The sequence below is a fragment of the Sinohyriopsis cumingii genome, chromosome 19, assembly GCF_028554795.1.
Source record: "Sinohyriopsis cumingii isolate HCF-2022 chromosome 19, ASM2855479v2, whole genome shotgun sequence".
NCBI lineage: Eukaryota > Metazoa > Mollusca > Bivalvia > Unionida > Unionidae > Sinohyriopsis > Sinohyriopsis cumingii.
In genome coordinates this window covers 20,099,277-20,120,852 of record NC_142979.1, presented here as the reverse complement: position 1 = coordinate 20,120,852, position 21,576 = coordinate 20,099,277, and the positions used below count along the sequence as shown (strand labels likewise).

The 21,576-nt window shown below is 40.9% G+C and overlaps 1 protein-coding gene across 2 annotated transcripts; it reads left to right on the top strand.

Moving 5' to 3' along the window:
* Positions 1-217: 217 nt before the first annotated feature.
* Positions 218-21,414, top strand: LOC149775239 (uncharacterized). 2 transcript variants are annotated; one of them, XM_089943811.1, is made up of 4 exons: positions 218-339; positions 18,351-18,421; positions 19,398-19,825; positions 20,519-21,414. In XM_089943811.1, the coding sequence occupies exons 3-4, from the start codon at positions 19,438-19,440 to the stop codon at positions 20,980-20,982; spliced, it is 852 nt and encodes a 283-aa protein (XP_089799937.1). In that variant the 5' UTR covers positions 218-339; positions 18,351-18,421; positions 19,398-19,437; the 3' UTR covers positions 20,983-21,414. The 2 variants fall into 2 exon arrangements, with proteins under 2 accessions (XP_089799937.1, XP_089799938.1); XM_089943812.1 differs by lacking the exon at positions 218-339 and adding an exon at positions 17,409-17,497.
* The last annotated feature ends 162 nt before the right edge of the window (positions 21,415-21,576 follow it).

The window sequence follows — 21,576 nt, the reverse complement described above, 5'->3', positions numbered from 1 at the left end:
AAACTGCCACACTGCAAACATTGTAGCGATGTGACTGAAAAATTGTTAAAGATACGTTAAAAATCCTAATCACACACACGCACACAAGAATATTTTATCAGCTTGTCTTATGTACTACGTCAACAATGTTCTATTGGGACAGTCTTTACACTATTTTGCAGGACGACTTTTCAATGCTTCGTTGATTTGAATGCATTAGCGTTTCTGCTCGCCCAGTGGCTCAAGCACGTGCAACATCTGGATGATAAGAACTTAGTAGATTACTTTATCGTCTATACATGGTTGGTGCCTGGTATTCACTATCAAATGTTTCATTAATCAAATACAGTTTGCAATAAGGTAAGTTAACGCTTACGTTTATTTTGTGGAAGCAAGTGGGTATAATGTACAACTAAATTGCAAAGGTATTTTTGCCGCAGCACACGTACCAGAAAACGGGAGACACTTTTGCTTCATTATTGCTGCCTTTTATGTCTGTGTTCTGGCACAAATAATTACATACTAACTCAAAACGAACCATTCATCAGGTAGGGGATCGGAAGGATTTTATTTACGTTACTGCATTTGGTTCTCAGTCGCGAATCTTCCCAACCACCACCATAATAATACGATGGAATTCGATGTTTATCCAGATCAAGTACAGGCTACTTATTATTTTAGTTGGTAACGTGTTCCACAGTTGAAATGTGGAAGGCATCGTTTTTTACCCTTATACAAAGTGTGCTCAATAGTATTTGATGATCGAGTGGTGTATGTATAATTCTTAACAACAAAAGCCTGAATTGCATCTTGTAAATACTTTGGAGTAAAACCACCGTAGATTTTAAACAACTGTATTAATTTATTCTTATAACGTCGCAAACTCTGGTTCAAACTCTCACCACGTCTCCTCATTTAATAGTGCCTGAGCTGCAATCTTAGTAGCGCTTATTACTATTTTCATAGCCTCCAGATTCATGTTATCTAATGTTTCTTTTTCTTGCATAGGGCAATTATTCCAAATATTCAGCATAGTCTAACCATGAACGTATACCAATTGTATACATTCATTCCATGGACAAGCGATCCAATCCACGGTGGTTTCAATGGTTAGAGCGTCCGCCTCGGATGTGGGAAGACGAGGGTTCGAACCCCGTCCGAGTCGTACCAAAAAATTTAACGATCCAATCTATGTTTAGGTTAGCAGCAGGGGGGGCGAATCGGACATTTTGTCCAATCGTTATTTTGCTTAATTATTACTTTCTGCACTCAGCGGATCCGGTGTCGTCAGCGCCTGGTAAAAAAAAAACGACGACGTCGTTGGGGGATCGTCCAAACGTCATTTGGTTTAATTAACACCTTCTGCGCGCCGATCCCCAGCGTCGTCAGCGTCCGGTAAGCACATCGACGACCGCGTCGATGTCATCGCCCCCTCTGCTGCTAAGTGGTTATTTACAATGAAAATTATTTACAACTAACCGAATATTTGGTCAAGTCCGATACGATATCGTGTCCGAGGATCATGTAAATTTATCGTTATGAATCCATGTGGGGTCGACTGAGCATGACTAAAAAAGTTTCGAAAAACATTAAAGTCCATGTCACCGCCGCACCATGTCTGCCAAATATTTCGTAGCGTGTGTGTATCAACGCCGTTGAACACAGCAAGAATATTACAGTTGTCTCTAATTACTTTTGGAATCTGAGTGTATCGTTGAGTGACATATATCACGTCAGTGTTTTTATGCCTGCCTCTGGAAAATATCCTAGCTGGGTTTTTTTGATTGTCTAACATAACATCATCGTACACGACTAGATTGTTAACGTCGCCATCAATATCATCAATACCCGGTGCATCATTGATATCTGTAATAAACTCGATGACATTTTTTTTAGCGATCGCTGATGCATTCTCGTTGAAATCTTTCAACACCTCGTAGCATCGTTGATCATCTACGCTAGGAGCAACCAAATACAACTTATCCCACTTCATCCATCTCATTATTAAATTGAGTAACAATTGCGTCTTGCCGGATCCAGATGGTCCGATGATAATCATCCGGATCGAGTTTGGTAACGCTGCAACATGCTTAACTGGTTCTCTTGTTTTAGTCGCCGAAAAATCAATTATATTCATATTTCTATACATAAATTATGGATCTATATTGTGTGAAGTGTAGAGTGCGTACTGGCACAAATGATATGACAACCGCTACAACAAGAAATAACAGATCGGCGCTTACTGGTAAGTGTGTACAATGCGGTACAAAGAAATTTAGATTTATTTCTGCTAGACCCGGGGATGTTTTAAAAAAAAGCGAGGAGGTGACATCGCAGCCAAATTGGCAAAACTCCCCGGAACACCGTGGGCAAAGTATCCAGGAGAAAAACACCTCCCAGGATATAACTACTGTGGCCCCGGAACACGATTAGATATCAGACTCGATGATCAAAATCAGCCCAAACCCGGTGAGTATCCAATAAACGCTATCGATAAGGCGTGTCATGCTCATGATGTTGCTTACAAAAGTAGCGATCTGCAACAGCGTCATATCGCGGATGTAAAATTAATTCACGCATTAAATGCTATTCCTGATAAATCCGTCAAAGAAAAATTGGCCTCATGGTTGGTAAAATCGGCTATGAAAGGTAAATTAATGATTGGAAGCGGAGCTTCTCGCGCTGGTAATTGAAAACGATAGCGTTTATAATAACAACATGGAATCCATCTATTATTCTCCGAGAGGATACTGGAAGGGGAAGGCCGCAATTGGTAAGCTTGCAAGCGCTGCAAAGGTAACAAAGACCACTGCGGCTAATTGGTTATCCAAACAGGCTATATGGCAAATCTATCTACTACCACCTAAACAAATCAACTTCTCGCGCTTTGATGTCAGCGTACCCAATGAAGTTCATCAAGCTGACATATTATTTCTGCCGCATGACAACGGTTACAAATACGCGCTAACCGTAGTTGATGTTGCGAGTCGATACAAACAAGCGGAGCCGTTAAAAACAAAGTCAGCAACTGAAGTAGCCGCCGCGTTTGAAAGAATTTATCGAAGAGGCCCTCTGCGCTGGCCAAATCTATTACAAGTTGATCCCGGTAGTGAATTTTGCGGCGCTGTTTTATCAACGCTGAAACATCATAGCGTCGCGATACGACGAGGTCATACTGCGCTACATCGTGATCAGGCAATTGTTGAACGATTCAATCGGACTCTCGCTGAACGGTTATTTGGATATCAATACGCGAAGGAATTCATCCAAGAAAAACGATCTCGTGAATGGGTTAAAAGGTTGCCAGGTGTAATTGCAGCGTTAAATAACGAGATTACCCGAGCAATCAACATGAAGCCCAGCGACGCGATTAAATACGAGTATATACCCGGAAAATCAAAAATAAATAGCGTTTCCAAGCCGATTCTTGGCGATGTCACTGTTAGATATCTATATGAACCAGGAGAGCTTGAAGGCGGTAAAAAAAGAGCTACTGATCCTATTTGGAGTGTTACCACACATAACATATCAACGATAACACGATCAACTGGTAGACCACCGATCTACAGACTGGATTCAACTGCTCCTCAGCGCGGATTTACACGCGAGCAACTACAAGTGATACCTGACGATACTCAATTACCCCCGCGTGGTCTTAACTAGCGCCGTTGCGTCTATTGCACTCAAGACATGTCAACCTCACATTGTTTTTAACATGACCGAGACTGTTATCGATTCTGTCCACGGTAAATTGGCGAGCGTCTTTATCCGAATAACGCCAGCGCATTACACAATTACAACTCGCGCAGTGATTATTCTGTTGTTGTCGTAACGCAATTATTAATTCGGCATCAATATCAAAACGCCGCTGTTTTTTTTTATCCTGTTGGCGGTAACCCGAGAGTTTTCTATCAATGACGCTTGCATCGATGACTCCGTCACTGGCTTCGTCACTGGCTTCGTCAATAACAATTCTTCGAAGCTGATTTATCCTCCGTACTCGGGACACTGCAAGATAGACTAGATTCGACCATTCGATGCGATTATCAACTATCCAAACAATTGTGTCCGTGATGGTTAGTCCCTGCGAGGAATGTATTGTTGTTGCGTATCCTAGCGTCCACGGGGATTTATCAGCACGTAGCGCGTCCTCGACGACGCTGATATCAACGAGCACGATATCATTCAGCACGAGAATTTGTTTTTTTGTCCCCGACGCTGTCGGGGCTGGAATTTCAACTTCAATGTTCTGCCGCCGTGTGTCCGCGGGTCTATAACATAACGGCACTGGACGCGTTGGAAACTTTTCCTTATGCAACGTAAACAACTTCCGCTGAAGTGTGTCTCTGACTATCTTTCTACTCGCTACAATCAAATCGTTTGGTCTCCATGTTTCCCAGAATTCATTTAACGGCGTTTCCGGAATCACCTCGCGGATTATTTCACATTGAATTCTATCCGGCTGTAATCTGATTAATTTTTTAACCCCGCGCAGTTGTTCATCAAGTGCCCGGTAATCAGTATCGGTTTCTTCATAATAGTCTACGAACCCGCTCAACCAATCATGTGGACCCTCGCCGACAAATGGTGGTGGTTGGCCATGGTCGCCACACATGATTACCGCTGTATTCGCGCGCAGCAACCACTCAAGAAACATTTGTAAAGTATCTAACGAAACAGTACATATCTCATCCCAGATGATAATATCGGGAATAAATTTTTCACCCATTCGATCAGGAGTCCACTCACCGCCGCTGTATCGAAAAAAGCTGTGATAAGTAACGGCGTCAACATTTCGTTGTTTTATCTCTCGCGCTAGTCTATGGGTCGGTGTAAGCACGATTATACTTGCCCGCGTACGAAATAATTCAATTGCCCGAGTCGTCTTTCCTGACCCGCCACAGCCGCTTAAATAAACTGTTTTGTGTCTACAAATTGGATCAGAACACGATGGTGCATTAGACCATTCTGACAATTTATCACCGCGTAAGTAGTTGTTCTCAACGGTGACATCTGCTGACGGGGAATAATCGCGTCGTATTTCATTTTTAATTCTCCATGTACCCCAACTCTCGTCCGGACTAGTAAACTCGGCTACGTTTCCCTTATACGCTACGTCAATATAAAACGAATCAACTGCTACTCTAACCGCGGTATCGGGGAATCTATTTATCATCGAGAATAAATTGATAGCGGCATAACCCAGCATAGACGCCCTCAAATGCGGGTATGCTGGGCTGTCTCCATCGCTGTAGGTAACAACTGTACCCAACCTCGTTCCATTGGACAAGAAAGCTGTTTTGCAGTTCACGTATCTATTTTTTGCCACTGCGTCCTTGATTACGAAATCATATTCTGCGTCATCTATAATCAGCCGTGAGCAATATCGTTTGTAGTCGCAGTTTCTTCCACCTTGTGTGAACTTACCAATTATTCTTCTACCGAGATCTTTTGCCTCGCGGTTTCGTTGGTTAAATATCCTCCTGGACCATTCGATGATATATTCCTCGTCGGCATCGATGTGTTTTCTGGATTCGTCAATTATGCTATCTAGACGCTCCGGTTCTGGTAACCAGACTTCAGTCTGCGCTCGGTATGATATAATCGCGTCACTGACAATCAACGAAACTAGCATTTTACAATCAATCATATACCGTAGCAGCGCTATTGGCAGCCACTTCTTTTTCGCCATGTGTCTACCGATCCAAATATAGCAACAGCGATGAAGTCCTGCCGCGAACTCAAATGATACTACGCGAGCGAATCCGGTTAAATCAAAATCAGGCAGTGGTCCATTAATAGCAACACGAGTCATTTCATGACTGGGGTGTCCAAATCGTTTGAAATACTCAGCGGCGGATCCATACCCCAGAAAACTCGCTGGATAACAGGCAACCATATCAACCGAGATCATAGCGTCGCGGTTGTATTCAGTGTTCCATAATCCACCGTGAAAATACTCCAAACAACTGGATTGTACATCCGGTAGAAATTCCCTGCGCGTTGGTCTCCACGCATTTTTCCTTGCTGCAACATGAGCTACAACCGATGGAATCGTAAAACAATTTGTTAGCAGTTGTTCATCATGCTCCTCAAATTCTATGGCGGTTTTTTTCATCCTGTTGTGAAATGCTTCAGTGCGATATAATTCACCGTTTGGCCTTACAAACTGATCAAAGGTATCCGCATCGTTTTCAGCGCTGCGAAGTAACCACACTGATACAGGGTCGTTTTTACACAAACAAGCAATAGCATCAAATAGTTTCCTCTCCGCGAGAAAACCGTCCCTGGAGAATTGTTCTCCCAGGAATTCTTCGGGTATATACTTTACTGTTCTATTCCGTGGAAATATTGTGATCACGGGCGTCCATGCGTGTTCGTTATGATCGATAATTTTGATTGGGGCTCCCTTTGATTTGTACTTTGATTCGTGTAATACTTCACCGGTTATCGTTGTAACGGTTATTGGAAATCTCAGCGATGTTTCTAATCTCGCTATGTCGCTGATGGTCGCTCCACGCTCTTTTACGGTTAGTTCCCACTGGTTGATTTTGCTACGTCGTAAATCAGTCAATTTGTTTCCTCGACATGCATTTGTAAAATGCTCTATTATTCGTTCTGCTACACAATTTATCCCCGTTGACTGTTTCATCGGTTTCAGTTTTCCGATATCAGGTTTCTTATTTAACGGGTATATTCCATAAACAACTGCTGTTTCAGGATACGCTCGTTCATAGTATGGTCTGTCAATTCCGGTTAACAACCCCGGCTTGGAGTCGCGGCTGACAGTGACTGTTTTCTTGTCGCTGAAAACTGGTTCAAATTTATCACGTATGATCCAATCGCCTGATTCCACCCGGACAATGAATTTTACTCTGAAGAAATACCTTTTACCGTCAAGTTGTGATATTATCATTGCTGCGCGGTTGTCGTTCATGGTAGCATCAACAACACCATCAATTCGAAATGTTGACCAACTATGAGATGCACCATCACGTTTGAATTCATTGATACAATCGCGTATTTTATTCAACAGGGTTTTATCGTTTATTAACGCTTTTGGTGTGTCCTTGAGGACTCTATCGAGATTGAACTTAATATTTTTCCAGGGCTTAATTACTGCTAATCTCTCAAACTCATCCATATAATTAAAACAAGTATTTAAATGAAAGAATATAGTATAATGAATCACTGCAAATGGTTGATGATTGGGTCGACAACCCCGTGCAATAAATCATGTAGAGGTGAATTCTGCGGGTATCATTTACAAAGCGTTCGTAATGGTTCTCTTGGCCCCCTGCCGTGCTTGGTTTGTCACGTCGGTGTAAGAGGAAAATCGCAGTTGTGTATTAATTGTGGCGGAAAGCGATACAGGGAACTAAAACGCTATTATGACAAGCGAATTAAAAACGCCGTCATTGACCCTACCGCCGACTTCGTCATCAAAACCCCCCAGGACTACGTTGAAAGATTCATAATTAAACCAAATAATAAATTAGACAAGTAGTATTATTATACAAATGGACCGAGAATTTCAGTCGCATCCCCTGCTCGTCAATTACGAGGCGTCTCGCGACGGCATTGTTAGAAATCGTAGACTGAAGAAGCCGGTTGGTACCGTAAATAATCAGGGGTATTTGACATTTGGTGCCGGAAAGAAGAAGTATTATGTTCATAGGATGGTATTTGAAGCATTCAACGGATTAATCGAAAATGGGCTTGTGATTGATCATATTAATAATAATAAGACTGATAATTCTCTTACAAACCTGCAAGCCATCTCTCAGAGTCAGAATGTCAAAAAAGGCCAAACTGGTAAATACTCAAACAAAGCAAAACCCGTAAAGTCATTTGATACAACAACTCACGAAGAAAAAATATTTCAGTCGATGAATGAAGCCAGTAGATACTTTGACATTTGTGGAGCCTCGATACGATTTGTTGCAGAAGGAATACAGAATTCAGCGATCTCAAAAAAGACCGGGCATAGAATTCGATTTTCATATATAACAGAAATCAGCGAGTGATGAAGTCACCGGCGCCTATGGCGCTGACGAGGTCACGTCTAACGAATTATTAAACACCTTCGGAATTGATACACGGGGTTTCATTTTTCTTTTTATTTAAAAACAAGATGTTTTATAAGAATAATGAATATCGAAGACATCAATAATATATTAGCCGAGATTTCAAAATTAAAAAATCAAGGAATTGAATTATCTGATGGTCTCGACAGTGAAAAAATATTATCCGATTATGAAATTATTAACGAGCAATCAAAACGGGGACGTTTTACCCTGGCCCGCGAGTACTTTTTTATAAAACGATTACAACATACGATCAATGAAAACTTGTACCACAATGACGCAAATGCATTCATTGGACTATTCACTGCCGTTGAAATAATACGAAAAAAACTCGGACGTGTTTATGAACGACGCCGGGAGATTTCTAGTAAGATCAAAAACATTAGAAGGATTATAGACGAAAACTCCGTGGAGCCCCCGATGGTACACTCGGCGGAAAATTAGAAAATTGCGGATCAATTTACAATAATGGTAGGTGAATCACTTACTACTCGGCTAGCCAGAGAGCGGCTAGCAGCGCTTAAAAAGTTTATACCGTTACGAGACAGAGTGAGAGAGAAACTTCAAACGCGACAACAAATGCAAACTGATTTTGCTGTTGGAAGTGAACAGTTATTTGCCCCGGTAACTAAAGCGACTAAGGATGTTACGGCGGTAACTGTACCCGTTCTTGGTGCGCTTGAAAAGATAGCGGCAGAGACAAAACAAACAAAAAGGTCTTTAGAAACACTCCCTGCAAAAATAGCGGCTGCTACAACACGGAGGCCACCGCCACTCGCTATAACCGAACCACAAGAACCTTATGTTACAATGGCCGACGAGGAAGAATTAGGTGCTACTGCGAAAGAACCAGAAGAAGAAATACCCGAAGAAACACCAGAAGAAGAAATACCGGAAGAAAAAGAGGGGAATATACCCCGTATTGTACTCAAGAAGAGCACAATAGATGAAATTAGAGGCTTCAGCAACAGGGAAGAATTAATTAGTTTTGCTGCCAACAATTTTGCTAAGAGCATACGAGATAAGAAGCATATCAATAGCGGTTACGAGAAAAATATAAAGTCGTTAAAGGACTGGGCAAGAATAGTGTATTTAGCGAGTAAACATAAAGATGCATTACCACATCGTAGTAAATCCGATTACGACGCATTCCACAAGGAAGTTAAGAGTATAACACCAAAAAAAGGAAAAGGATACTCTGTTGGTAAAGAATCCTACGGCGTTACCTGTCCTAATAGTGTTCTCAGTGATATATCACGGCTGGAAGTACTAATCGGAGGAAAACGAGCCGGAAATAACTCTCCGGAAATAATCAATGAGGCCGCTGATATTTGCAAGCGGTTATTTGCAGGCGGTATTATGGACATTAATGCATATCGAACGCTCATAGACGAGCTCGTGGATGATTAATTGGAAAACTGGTGTTTTTAATAAGGATGATCATACACTACAACCATGATAAACCAGTACTCGTCTACGTGGTAAACTCGCGATTGCCTGTTTACCGCGCGTACTATGGAGATGGTCTCGGTAGCACCATTGCGGGGTTATTTACAAGAATGGCTCCAAAAGTAGCGCCGTTAGCCAAACAATTAGGAATGAAGGCTATTGATGTTATTCGTGATAAAGGAATCAGCGCTATTGGAGATGTTGCCGGAAAGGCGCTTTCAGCCGCGCGGGACAAACTAATGTCGTTGGTGAAATCCAAGAGATTTTCAAAAAGAAAACAGAAACCACCGGTAATGCCATCAACGACAGTGATGCCTGCAAATGTCAGTAAAGTAATAAATAACGCCGTGGAAGAAAAACTAGAGTCGTTGGCGACGACTCAGTCGTTGGCGACTTCGCCATCCGCCGATGCGGCAACCAACGCGCTCATGAACGCGATAGCGGGGAGTGGTTTAAATTCAAAGAATTTACGACGAAAACGACGTTGATGGATTTCAATTGAAAACATCAACATGATAAATAATAGAATGTTTGCGCGAACCGCTGATCCCGCGTTTGATATGGACGCCCCAGTGCGCAGGGATGATTCTGTCCGTGATTATCAATTTTATTCTTATTATGCAGCGCAACCCGACCTACGATCGCGAATTGAACTTCAAGTCCAAGATACCAGTAAATATTTTTTGCCGTGTGAAGCGTTTATCGAAATCGAGGGAGAACTCGTGACAAATGCCGCCGATAATGCACCATACGCAGATGACCATCGTGTTCGAGTTGGCTTCGTCAACAACGGTATCATGGCGTTATTTGAGAGCGCCAGATATCTTATTGACGGGCGAGAAATTGAATCAATAGAACGCGAGGTTGATGTTGCAACAACGATAATTGGGTTAGCGAGATACTCGGATGATTATACAAGATCGGCGGGCCCATCTATGATGTTTGCGAAGGATACCACTAATAACGCTGATCATATTCAGTACATTAATGTGCTGATAAAAGAAAATACCGCAGGTGATCAGGCTGAAGCAGCCAATCCAGACCGCAGAGCAAAACCGGGCGCCGATTTCAATATTATAAAGAGTCTTAACGATAATTACAATCTAGGATTCGCAACACGAGTAGGGATGTTGCAAAGACCACGCCGGCAGTTTTCATGCGCGATTCCACTCCATCACATATTCGGATTTTGCAGAAATGTCAGAAAAGTTATCTATGGGGCTAAGCATACAATCGCGCTGACGCGAAGGGGCGATGATAACAATGCAATATGGCGTGCTGCTGGCGTCGCTGCCGGTAAAGTCGTTTTAACTAAAATAGCATTGTGGATGCCGGTGCTGACTCCATCAGTTACCACGGAAGCACGATTGTTAGCATTTATGGAACAGGGAGGGAAATCGTTGTTGAGTTGGCTAGCGGTAACAACTGATGCTAAAGAGGATAACGTCGCCGATACGTTTACATGGCACCTGGCGTCAAAACAGGGTGTTTCAGCCCCGCGTCATATATTCATAGCGCTGCAGAATAGGGAACGATTGGGTAGTCAAGAACGCAGCCATATGATATTTGATCAATTAGGAGTCAGGGATGTTTCGCTGAGAATAAACGGACAACAGGAACCATCCGAGGATATACAGCTTAATTACGGCGACAACCATATCGCACGTGTGTATCATCGATTGCTGTCGTATATGGGTCGTGATCAAAACGTCGACACTGGTTTGCAAATATCACAACTTGATTTTAAAAACCTGTATCCGATTTATTATTTTTCGCTGGAACATCTTGATTTAACGAGACAATCCGTCGTTGATATACACTTCCGAGCTCGTATAGCCCCGGGTGGTGTTAATTATAGAGCGGTTGCTGTCATTCTCAGCGATAAATCAATGCTGCTAGAAGGCGTTGGTGGACGAATGAGAATCGTTGATGCGCCAGTGGAAAACATGTAATTGAAAGCACAAAACGCGTTTACAATAAATGTCGTATAGTGTCGTCAGTGTAGAGTTGACTGATGGTCAAGTCAAGAAATTACGATCAAAGTCGGCTAAACAATGCGGAACCACAATAACGCTGAAGCCGTCACAGATGGCAGGTGGTAATCATAAGATATCGTTGACGGCGCGTCAAATAAAACATTTCAATGATGCGATGAAGAATAAAAAGGGTGTTCAAATAGATTTTTCAGCCGCAGCAATTAAAAACATGGAAAGGACCGGTGGGATATTTCCACTGTTAGCTGCGATTCCAGCGTTGATTGCCGCGGCCGCACCAGCAGTGGCTAAGGCGGCGGCGTTAGGAGCCGTTGGTACCGCGGCGGGGATGGCATTGAAGAAGGCAACCGGGAAAGGCTACAAAAAAAAACGACCCGTGGCCGGAAAGGGTCTAAGACTACCGGGAACCCCGTATTCATGGTACTCGGGAAAGGGTCTAAGACTACCAGGAACCGTTTATTGACTCGGGAGTCAATGACTCCCATGTCTAATTTTGATTTAATAGGCGCCGCAAACGCGCTAGCGATAAAAAACTTCAGAGGTGTTTTTATGAGGGATCAATTACCGGCGGCCCCAAGGAATACTGAAACAGGCATAATTAACCTCGATGGGTCCTCCGGAGCGGGAACTCATTGGGTTGCGTACGCGATTGATCCGCGTGCAATCGTCTATTTTGATTCATACGGGTTAGCCCCGCCGAAAGAGTTCATGCGGTATGCCCGGGCGTGTTCAGCCCGGGCGTGTTCAGCCCGGGTTTTTTATTCCACGCTGCCAACACAGCGATTAAGTGACCCACCGATATGTGGCCGTGAGGTATTGAACGTACTCGCGGCGATTTCATCATCGCGGAAACCACCTCATGTGGTTGTAAACGAATACACTAGTGGGGTTGTAGAAGCTCAACGGATTTTAGAGAATAACATTTACAATAATAATGATTGATATCTGGGGGCGACCGGTTTCGGCGCTGAAAGAATCCACGGAAACGGCCGCCGCCGACATAAAAAAACTAATTGAGGATGAAATCGCTGATATGTTGAATCTAACAAGTGTTGACCCGGGCGAAATAGTTGTATTTCAAGACCGCCAGGGTAAATTGAAATCCGGTAATGTGTCACTGAATGACGTTTTAATACGACAGCGTGATGCCGCCGAGAACGCTATCGCGCTGTATACCAGCGACGGACGACTCAGACCAGGTAAACATATAGTGGAGATAGAGAGAATAATAGAATTAATCCGAGACGGTACTATAAGGTTGAATGAATCCGTGATCGAACTTGACGCGCATGTGAAAAAATCTGCCACCGAGGTGAAAAAATCTGTCACCGATATACAACTCACTACCGCTAGTTTTTTTGGAACCCCGACGGTAACCGAACCGAATCTTGCAACAATAAAAAATACTATTTTGGAGTTTACGACGCTGTCGGGCCAATTTACCTCGTTACGAAAAAATGTTAACAGGATCGATGACAACTTTGATAAATTCCTTGGTAAAAAAAATGCCAAACCGGATGAAATCACAATAACTATAAATGATATCACTGCGTATGGACAGGAAATAGAAACAATCAAAACTGATGTTGCAACGAACAAAAGGAGTGTAGACGCGCATGAACGGGAAATAGAAATAATCGGCGCTAATGTTGCAACGATCATAAATAATGTAGACTCGCATGAACGGGAAATAGAAATAATCGGCGCTAATGTTGCAACGATCATAAATAATGTAGACTCGCATGGACGGAAAATAGAAACAATCAAAACTGATGTTACAACGATCATAAATAATATGGACACGCATACACAGGAAATAGGAACAATCAAAACTGATATTGAAGCGAACAAAAAAAATGTAGACGCGTATTGGCGGGGAATAGGATTAATTAAAACTGATGTTGCAGCGAACAAAAAAGGCATAGACGTGCATACATATGAAATAGAAACAATCAAACTTGATGTTGCAGCGAACAAAAAAAGTATAACCGAGAATACACGGGAAATAGAAACAATCAAAACTAATGTTGCAGCGAACAAAAAAGATGTGGACACGCATATACAGGAAATAGGAACGATTAAAACTGATGTTGAAGCGATTAAAGACGGACTACCGAGAGTAGCAGAGCAATTCGAAAAAATAAAAATCCCTCATGAGAACATCATCAACACAGTATACACAATTCGGCATGGATCATTCGATTGGACTCCTACACAGAATACAGTAAATATCACCGCAACTGTTAAGGGCATTTATCGATTGACACTGGTTTCAATGATGCAGTTTAATATATTATCGTCGAGTTCATCCGGGTTTAACAATACAATATCAACAATTATAGACAAGAACGCAACTGAACAGTTTACAATTTATGCCGTTGATAGAAATCTAGCCCGGGCAAACATTACATGGTATGTGGAATTTGCAGCGAATCTAAGTAATTAAAAACACTAGCTCTTTTAAAATAAAAATGACCACCAAGGAAGTTGAATCAGAGGTATCACCGACGTCACATCAATATCGATTCGATACCGCAAAAGAATTTTCCGCGAACTTGAAAACGCTTTCCGAACAATACCGTGTAAAAATAAAAAAATACCGTCGTAAAATAACCGCCATCGACGCGGTCGTGTACTCGGTGTCGGGTATAGTAGCTGGCGCCGGTGTTATTTTATCCACGGTGACCACGATAACCCCGATCGCTGTTCCAATCGCTGTCTCCGCAATGACAACAGTTGCTGGAGTTGCCAACGCAATCACTAGGAAGATATCATCGTGTTTTCAGAAAAAACTCAACGAGTATACAGTAAAACATCAAATAGTATCCGACGCATACTCGAAATTATCCGGGTTGATCTCGTTATCGATTGATAATTTGTTCGTATCCGATGTTGAATTCTCCACGATGGTCCAGTTATATAGCTCCGCGATGTCAAAAATCGAGGATTTTCAACTGGAAGCCGAAACCACCTGGTTGTTAAAATTAGACACTAAAAACAACGAATAATAATAATGTCGCTGAACCCCGAAGGGTCTCAATTACTTCAGCGGATCGCGGAGAACACCACTCCGGTACAAACAAGTATGATATCGATAACATCAACGAAACCCGAATTCAGTGTGAACTTCCCATCACCGGTTCCAGTAAAGGAAATAGCGCTGGCAAAATTGCGAGTATATCACAGTTGGCCTAATATCCGAGCGGACGCATTTAACGGACAACAACCTAATAACTCGCTGGTTTTTGCACGGACAAATAAACCCGATGGGACCCCAAACTGGGAGGAGGTTACAATACCAACTGGGTCATACCAAATAGAGCAAATCAATAAAGAATTTCAACGCAGGATAAAATCGATCACAGGAAAGGAATCAAAAATCGCTATTACGGTTCATGAACCGACGTTATCGTCGACGATTGAAATAAGCACACCGGGGTATATGGTTGATATTTATAACAGTTCAATAAGAACCATACTAGGATGGCCTGAGAATCCACCCGCGGACACCCCCCCATCAACTATCCTCAGACACGATAACGGAGATGGTGGTAGGCATATTGCTCCATACAACGTAAATATCGCATCAGTGATAGCGATCAATCTAGTGTGTGATGTTATCGAAGGGAGTTATCAGGTGGATACCAAGCAATCAAATCAAGCTCAACAGGGGTATATCCTTTATTCGTTTTCACCAACAGCCCCTCCGGGATTTTTGATCATTGAGAGTCCGATTAATCCGGTCTATATGCGATGCCATGATCGGTTTTTAACGAGAATTAATTTCAGACTTACCGATCAGTCAAATAACCTAATTGATCTGCAAGAGGAGGAGTTAGTGATCACTCTGTTTGTAAGATCATAGCAGCAGGGGGGGCGATGACATCGACGCGGTCGTCGATGTGCTTACCGGACGCTGACGACGCTGGGGATCGGCGCGCAGAAGGTGTTAATTAAACCAAATGACGTTTGGACGATCCCCCGACGACGACGTCGTTTTTTTTTTACCAGGCGCTGACGACACCGGATCCGCTGAGTGCAGAAAGTAATAATTAAGCAAAATAACGATTGGACAAAATGTCCGATTCGCCCCCCCTGCTGCTAGGTTATTTAATTATTAACTTTCTCACAACCATTTTTATGTAAATGCTTGGCATTGGCGTATCATGCGGTATCAACAGATGGCATCATACCTAAATGCTTATACACTAAATAAAATGGTCCAAGGGTTGATCCTCGAGGGACTCTTGTAGTAGTTTGATAATTGGGAATTCAGGACAACTCTTCGCTTTTTTTAATGATAACTAATGTTCTAACGACAATAGTAAACAACCTTGTATTCCGATTGTTCTAAACTTAAAAAGTAACCCGGAATGCCAAGCACAAACAAACGCTGTATTTGTATCAAAGAAAACCGTTCTAAATTCCTTTCCCCAGTCTAGAACTAAACAAGTCGTACAATATAAATATCTTTTTTATTAAGACAGTCACCGGCTGGAAGCAAATGATCCGAATAATACCATTATGCAAAGATTTAGACCCACTTAAAACGCCTTGGAGACCGCTCCGGTGGTCCAAGTGGTTAGAGCGTCCGCCTCAGACGTCGCGGGTCTGAACCCTGGCCGAGTCATACCAATATTACTAGCACTTGCCTTGCTTGGCACCCAGCATTAAGAGATTAGTGTTAGGAATGGTATGCCTTGTGTCAGGATAATGTGACTGGGTGGGACATGATGCTACGTGTCTGTGGCATGATACCCCAGTGCTAGACATCACTACAAACTGCCACACTGCAGACATCGTAGCGATATGACTGAACATTTTTTAAAGCTACGTTAAAAATCCAAATCAGAACCACTACGTTAAAAATCCAAATCAGAACCACACACACAGACGCACGCACACACACGCCTTGTACGAAATACAAGTGACATATGGCGGCCGTTTGAAACATCTTTCTGACAATTCTTTTTATAACGAGACCACATTTGCAAATTTGGAAGCATCTGGAAATTTCGACATATTAATTAAGAGATATTCATAATACGAAATGTATAGCATGGTGGGTGGGTGTGGCACAGCCAAATGTCACATATATCAGGTAACAAGTGAAATATTATAAACTATTAACTTACGAAACTGTCATTTAAATGTTCAGGGACAATCTGCTTTGTGGAAAATGTATTTATTTGAGCTAAAATGGGCAATTCGATATTGCATTTACGCGCGATACGTCACGCATTGATATAGTATTGAGATAGTATTGAGCTATGGCATTGTAATTATCTTGTTGCATGACGACAATGCAAGATGCAACGACGTTTACCTTTTTCATATACATGTGACCTTGCGCGTAATGCACGTGGTAAACGCTACAGTTTCATGTAATATAAGTGGGCTAATGGTAACTATTGATCTTCCAGTCAACCCTGTCCATTAATTTTTAACAGTCATATTACACGTATACATGTAATCGATGGCTATCCAACTTTCCCAGTGGAATGTTCAGTTGTGGTCTGTCCTGATTATTACGAAGAGAATTCCAAGACTGTCGTAAAGTATGTGCATTAAACTGACTTATTTGCTTAGTTACTTTTTATATCGGTTCAACTCTTCTTTCACTGCATGTAGTTCTCTAAATATTTATCTGCCAAAGTTGTTTTCTTCGGGTATCATCAGTTCTTCGTTATTAATACCCGTCTAATGTTAATGACAAATATTTGCCATTAGCTACTTATGTTTTTCAAATCCTTATATGTATCCGTGTATGGACTATATATTGAATTTTCTTGTAAGTATGAGAACTATTTTAGTTGTTGCATGCGTTTCCGCTTGTGTGTGAGAAGTCACTTCCCGCAAAGAGTGTGTTTCAAATTAAGAAAAATTAAATCGCAAACTGATGAGGTAATATATACGAGCATTAGCAAAAGAATGTATTTGGTTCAGTTCTGTTGAATGTCACGATTGTCACGTGTCTTGAATGTTAAAGTAAGTATAGCGACGGTCACTGTGACATGTATAACATGTATACTTTTATATATCCATCTGTAGATTATATAGTGTGCCGTATATGGAAAGGTTTGACACTTTCGATAAAAAAAATGTTACATACATACATAATAGTCATGATTTAGTGACAATGTTCTGTATTTGTGATAAATACTTATTTAGATTCTTGTGTGTGTGTGTGTGTGTGTGTGTGTGTGTGTGTGTGTGTGTGTGTTTAGGATTTTTAGCGTAGCTTTAAAAAATTTTCAGTCATATCGCTACGATGTCTGCAGTGTGGCAGTTTATAGTGATGTCCAGCACTGGGGCATCATGCCGCCGACATGTAGCATGATGTCCCACCCAGTCACATTATCCTGACACGAGGCCGGCCAGTCCTAAGACTAACATCTTAATGCTGAGCCGATCGAATGGGAAATACCTTAAGTGGACACATTTGTTGGGCATTATTCATTGGAATTGCAATGTGCCCAGTAGAATACAATACTATTCTCGGGCTATAGTGAATTTATTCAAATGAATTCTGGAAAAATGAAATTGTGAAACATCAGAACTGCTGGCAGACAAATACATTCTTGGATATCAACTTCAGTCGGAACATTCGATTCTCTATTGACTGTGAGTAAGTTTAATTGGATTAGTTTTGAACATGTTTGGATGTTTTATTGGCCTACTTTGGATTCTGTTTATAATACTGCAAGTTCCTCTTAAATTTTCATTTTATAATTTTGATAGTTAAGTTATTTGTTGAGTTTTACAAAACATGCACGTTTTTCTTCTGTCTGATACTTAATATATTACCATAGAGTCATAACACTAATAATGTCATTTTCAGCACGCGTGCTTCAGACATTGTACCAAGAAGCCCGACCGTAATGACTTCTGTGTATGTGCACTCATAAGAAGGTAGGCTCGTGGAATTCTCACGAAAAGTAAATATTGTATAACTGATTTCATTGCTGTTTCTGCAGTTAGGAATACCAAAATTAATTTTATTTCGCTGCCATAGGTACTGTTAATAAATACTTTATGATTAACAGACAATGCATCATTTGCTCTCTCTCTCTCTCTCTCTCTCTCTCTCTCTCTCTCTCTCATGGTTAAATTGTATCTTGGAGATTGGTGGTTGAAACATCGAAGCACTATAATTCAGTCCGATTTAATGCGACTTTAAGCTCTATGATTGTTGAAACGTGCGTTCTATCTATCCGTCCGTCCGTGTCCATCCATCCATTTATCTATCTATTTATCTATGTATCTATCTAATCATCCATCTAATCAAATGTGCACAAGAATCATTTTACAACGAGCTATTTATTATTAACCCATTCTACTCTTCGTAATGAAATGTTATTTTCGTACTTAAATGGATTTCGAGTTATACTTTATGAAACAATCCACACGAGGTAGGGAGTGTCCCGTGTGCCAATGTTTGCTGCACAAGTTTCTTACCTTTTCATGCAAAGAAAGTGTGTTTTTACGATTGCGTAAAAATCAGCTGCATATTTGCAAATATGCATTGATGCGAGTCGACATTGCATGTGTTTACTATAACTGTATAATTTTTCCTTTATCACAAACATTTAGGCATGTGTATTATAACGGGTTAATGTGTATTATAACGGGATAATGTGTATTATAACGGGTTAAGCACTTTTACCTTCCAATCTTGCTCTTATGTTCAAAGAATATTGTTCTCTGCAGAAACATTATTTTTTCAATTATGTATATATATATATATATATATATATATATATATATATATATATATATATATATATATATATATATGAGAGAGAGAGAGAAAAATAGTCACATTAAAACCTTATTATCTTGCCCTTTTCGGAGATAAAAAGTTATTTTATTCATAATTTGTTTTCAGGCATAGATTTCAAATAAACTAATAAACTGCTGCGACGACAATGAAAACAATGACAGGTCAACACAGTATAAGCTCTGGAGTCCTGTCTACAATTTACATGCTCGTCTCACATTTGTATTGGCCACAAGTAAATGGGACATCATCCACCGCAGGCTTAACCACAACAGAGTTTACCAGTCCAGGTTTTTCCTCCACGTCAATGGATGGCCTTTCGGACACAAGCGTGATAACCTCAAGTAGTTTGGAAACATCATCTTCTATCACATCATTTCAAGCAATGCAAAGTACTTTAAATCTGGCCAAGAGGTTTAAGAAACCAGCTAACTTCCAAACTCCTGCAAGTCTCACGAAGAAAACGGATACCACGCCATTTTCAACGAGTAGATGTACAACTAAAAGACCGGTGAAGAAACCCTGCCTTACACAAAGTGAGCTGGTATTACGTAGCCCATCTGACACGCCATAATAAAAAATAGTATTATTAATGACGAATAGTTCAAACTCGTCATATCACAATATATGTGTTGGTGAGTCTGTTCTTTTTGTGTTTTTTTAGGCCAACACTCCTCAACGGAGTGTCGTATTTTTTAAGCCACAATCTTGACGACACGTTCACCCTGTGTGTTGAAAGCCTCCATCAGACACTTGCATTGGGCTTCTGATGTCGGTTATCGGCGATTGTTAACGAAATCTGACACATGACATAAATTGCCTAGTCTAGAGCACGTTTAGAACAACGCAGAACTGGAAACGAAATCTGCATCCGACATCGCATACTTCGCTATTTCTCTGTATTTCAAGTTAAAAGACACCGATTCAGTAAAATCGTAGAATAGCGATAAAGACACCACCAGAATTTCACAATTAAGTTAAAGCCTCACTGAGTAACATTTAGCATCATAAAAACAATGTAAACAAAATTTAAAAAGAATATAAAGGATGTATTAATATTTAAAAAATCCTTTAAAGCCAACTCGTTCATACTCAGTTCGAACTCTGAATCATCAGTAAAAAGACATAAAGCAAGAAATTTAAATTTAAATTCAACTTTTAACCTCAGCGAAACAAACCAACCGTGACATTTTGAAAATTATATTTCTACCGTCTTTTTTGAATTACAGCTAAAGATTTCTGGCAGAAGTTACGAATAGATATCATAGTTGATGAGGGATACGTAAAAGAGATCTATCTGACTCGGAATGGAGTTCCTCACTTCGGAATAGGCCACAAAATAACCAAACAAGAGCCTGAATTTTATACGCCGGTAGGAACCAAGGTAGGTCGTAAACGGATCGAGGAAGCCTACCAATCTGACATGAAGAAGACCGTCCATAGCTGTTGCAGCCTCTTCAAAGATTTCCAAAATCTACCAGACGAGGTTCAGTTGATCATCTTGAACATGGGGTTTAACCTGGGTCATGCGGGCCTGAATAGTGTTGTCAAATTTCGAAATGCCATCAACAGTAGGGATTGGAAAAAAGCGGCACATGAAATGGAGAGAAGCAGGTGGTACAAGCAAGTAACCAACAGAGCGAAAAGGCTTGTGGACAGACTGAAGACTGTACCTCAAGAGTCAGACTGTTAATAATGCATTAGATATAACTGTTTTTCGATCCTAATGGACAAAAGAAAACGAATGCAGTATGTGCAAAACTCAACCTTTGCATTACATTGTATTGTAAATTTATTTCATTATACTGACGTCTTTAATTTTTCTAAAGTAACATTCCTGGACTAATATACTGGTACAATCAACAAATTAAGTTCGGACAATTTTAATTACGTTTGTTGTTTACACACACACATGGGCAAGTAGCCTATATTCATTTCTTTCATTACGAATTGTTGTTCTCCGTTTCTTTATATAATGTTTCTTTATAGATGGTTAACTATTTTAATTTAGCAGGTTTAACATTTTTACCTCTCAGTAAAGACATGATGCTTGCTACATTACATACATGGTATATAGTTACCTTAAATCGACATTTTTAATTATATTTATCCCTTTCTTCTACTTCGAACTCGTTTACAATTGATCTTTTTGATTTATCCAAAAACTTAAGACTTATTCATATATGATGGAAGACAGCACGGCTGCAAAGTAAATGGTGTGTGTGTGTGTGAGTGTGTGTGTGTGTGTGTGTGTGTGTGTGTGTGTGTGTGTGTGTGAAATATAAGC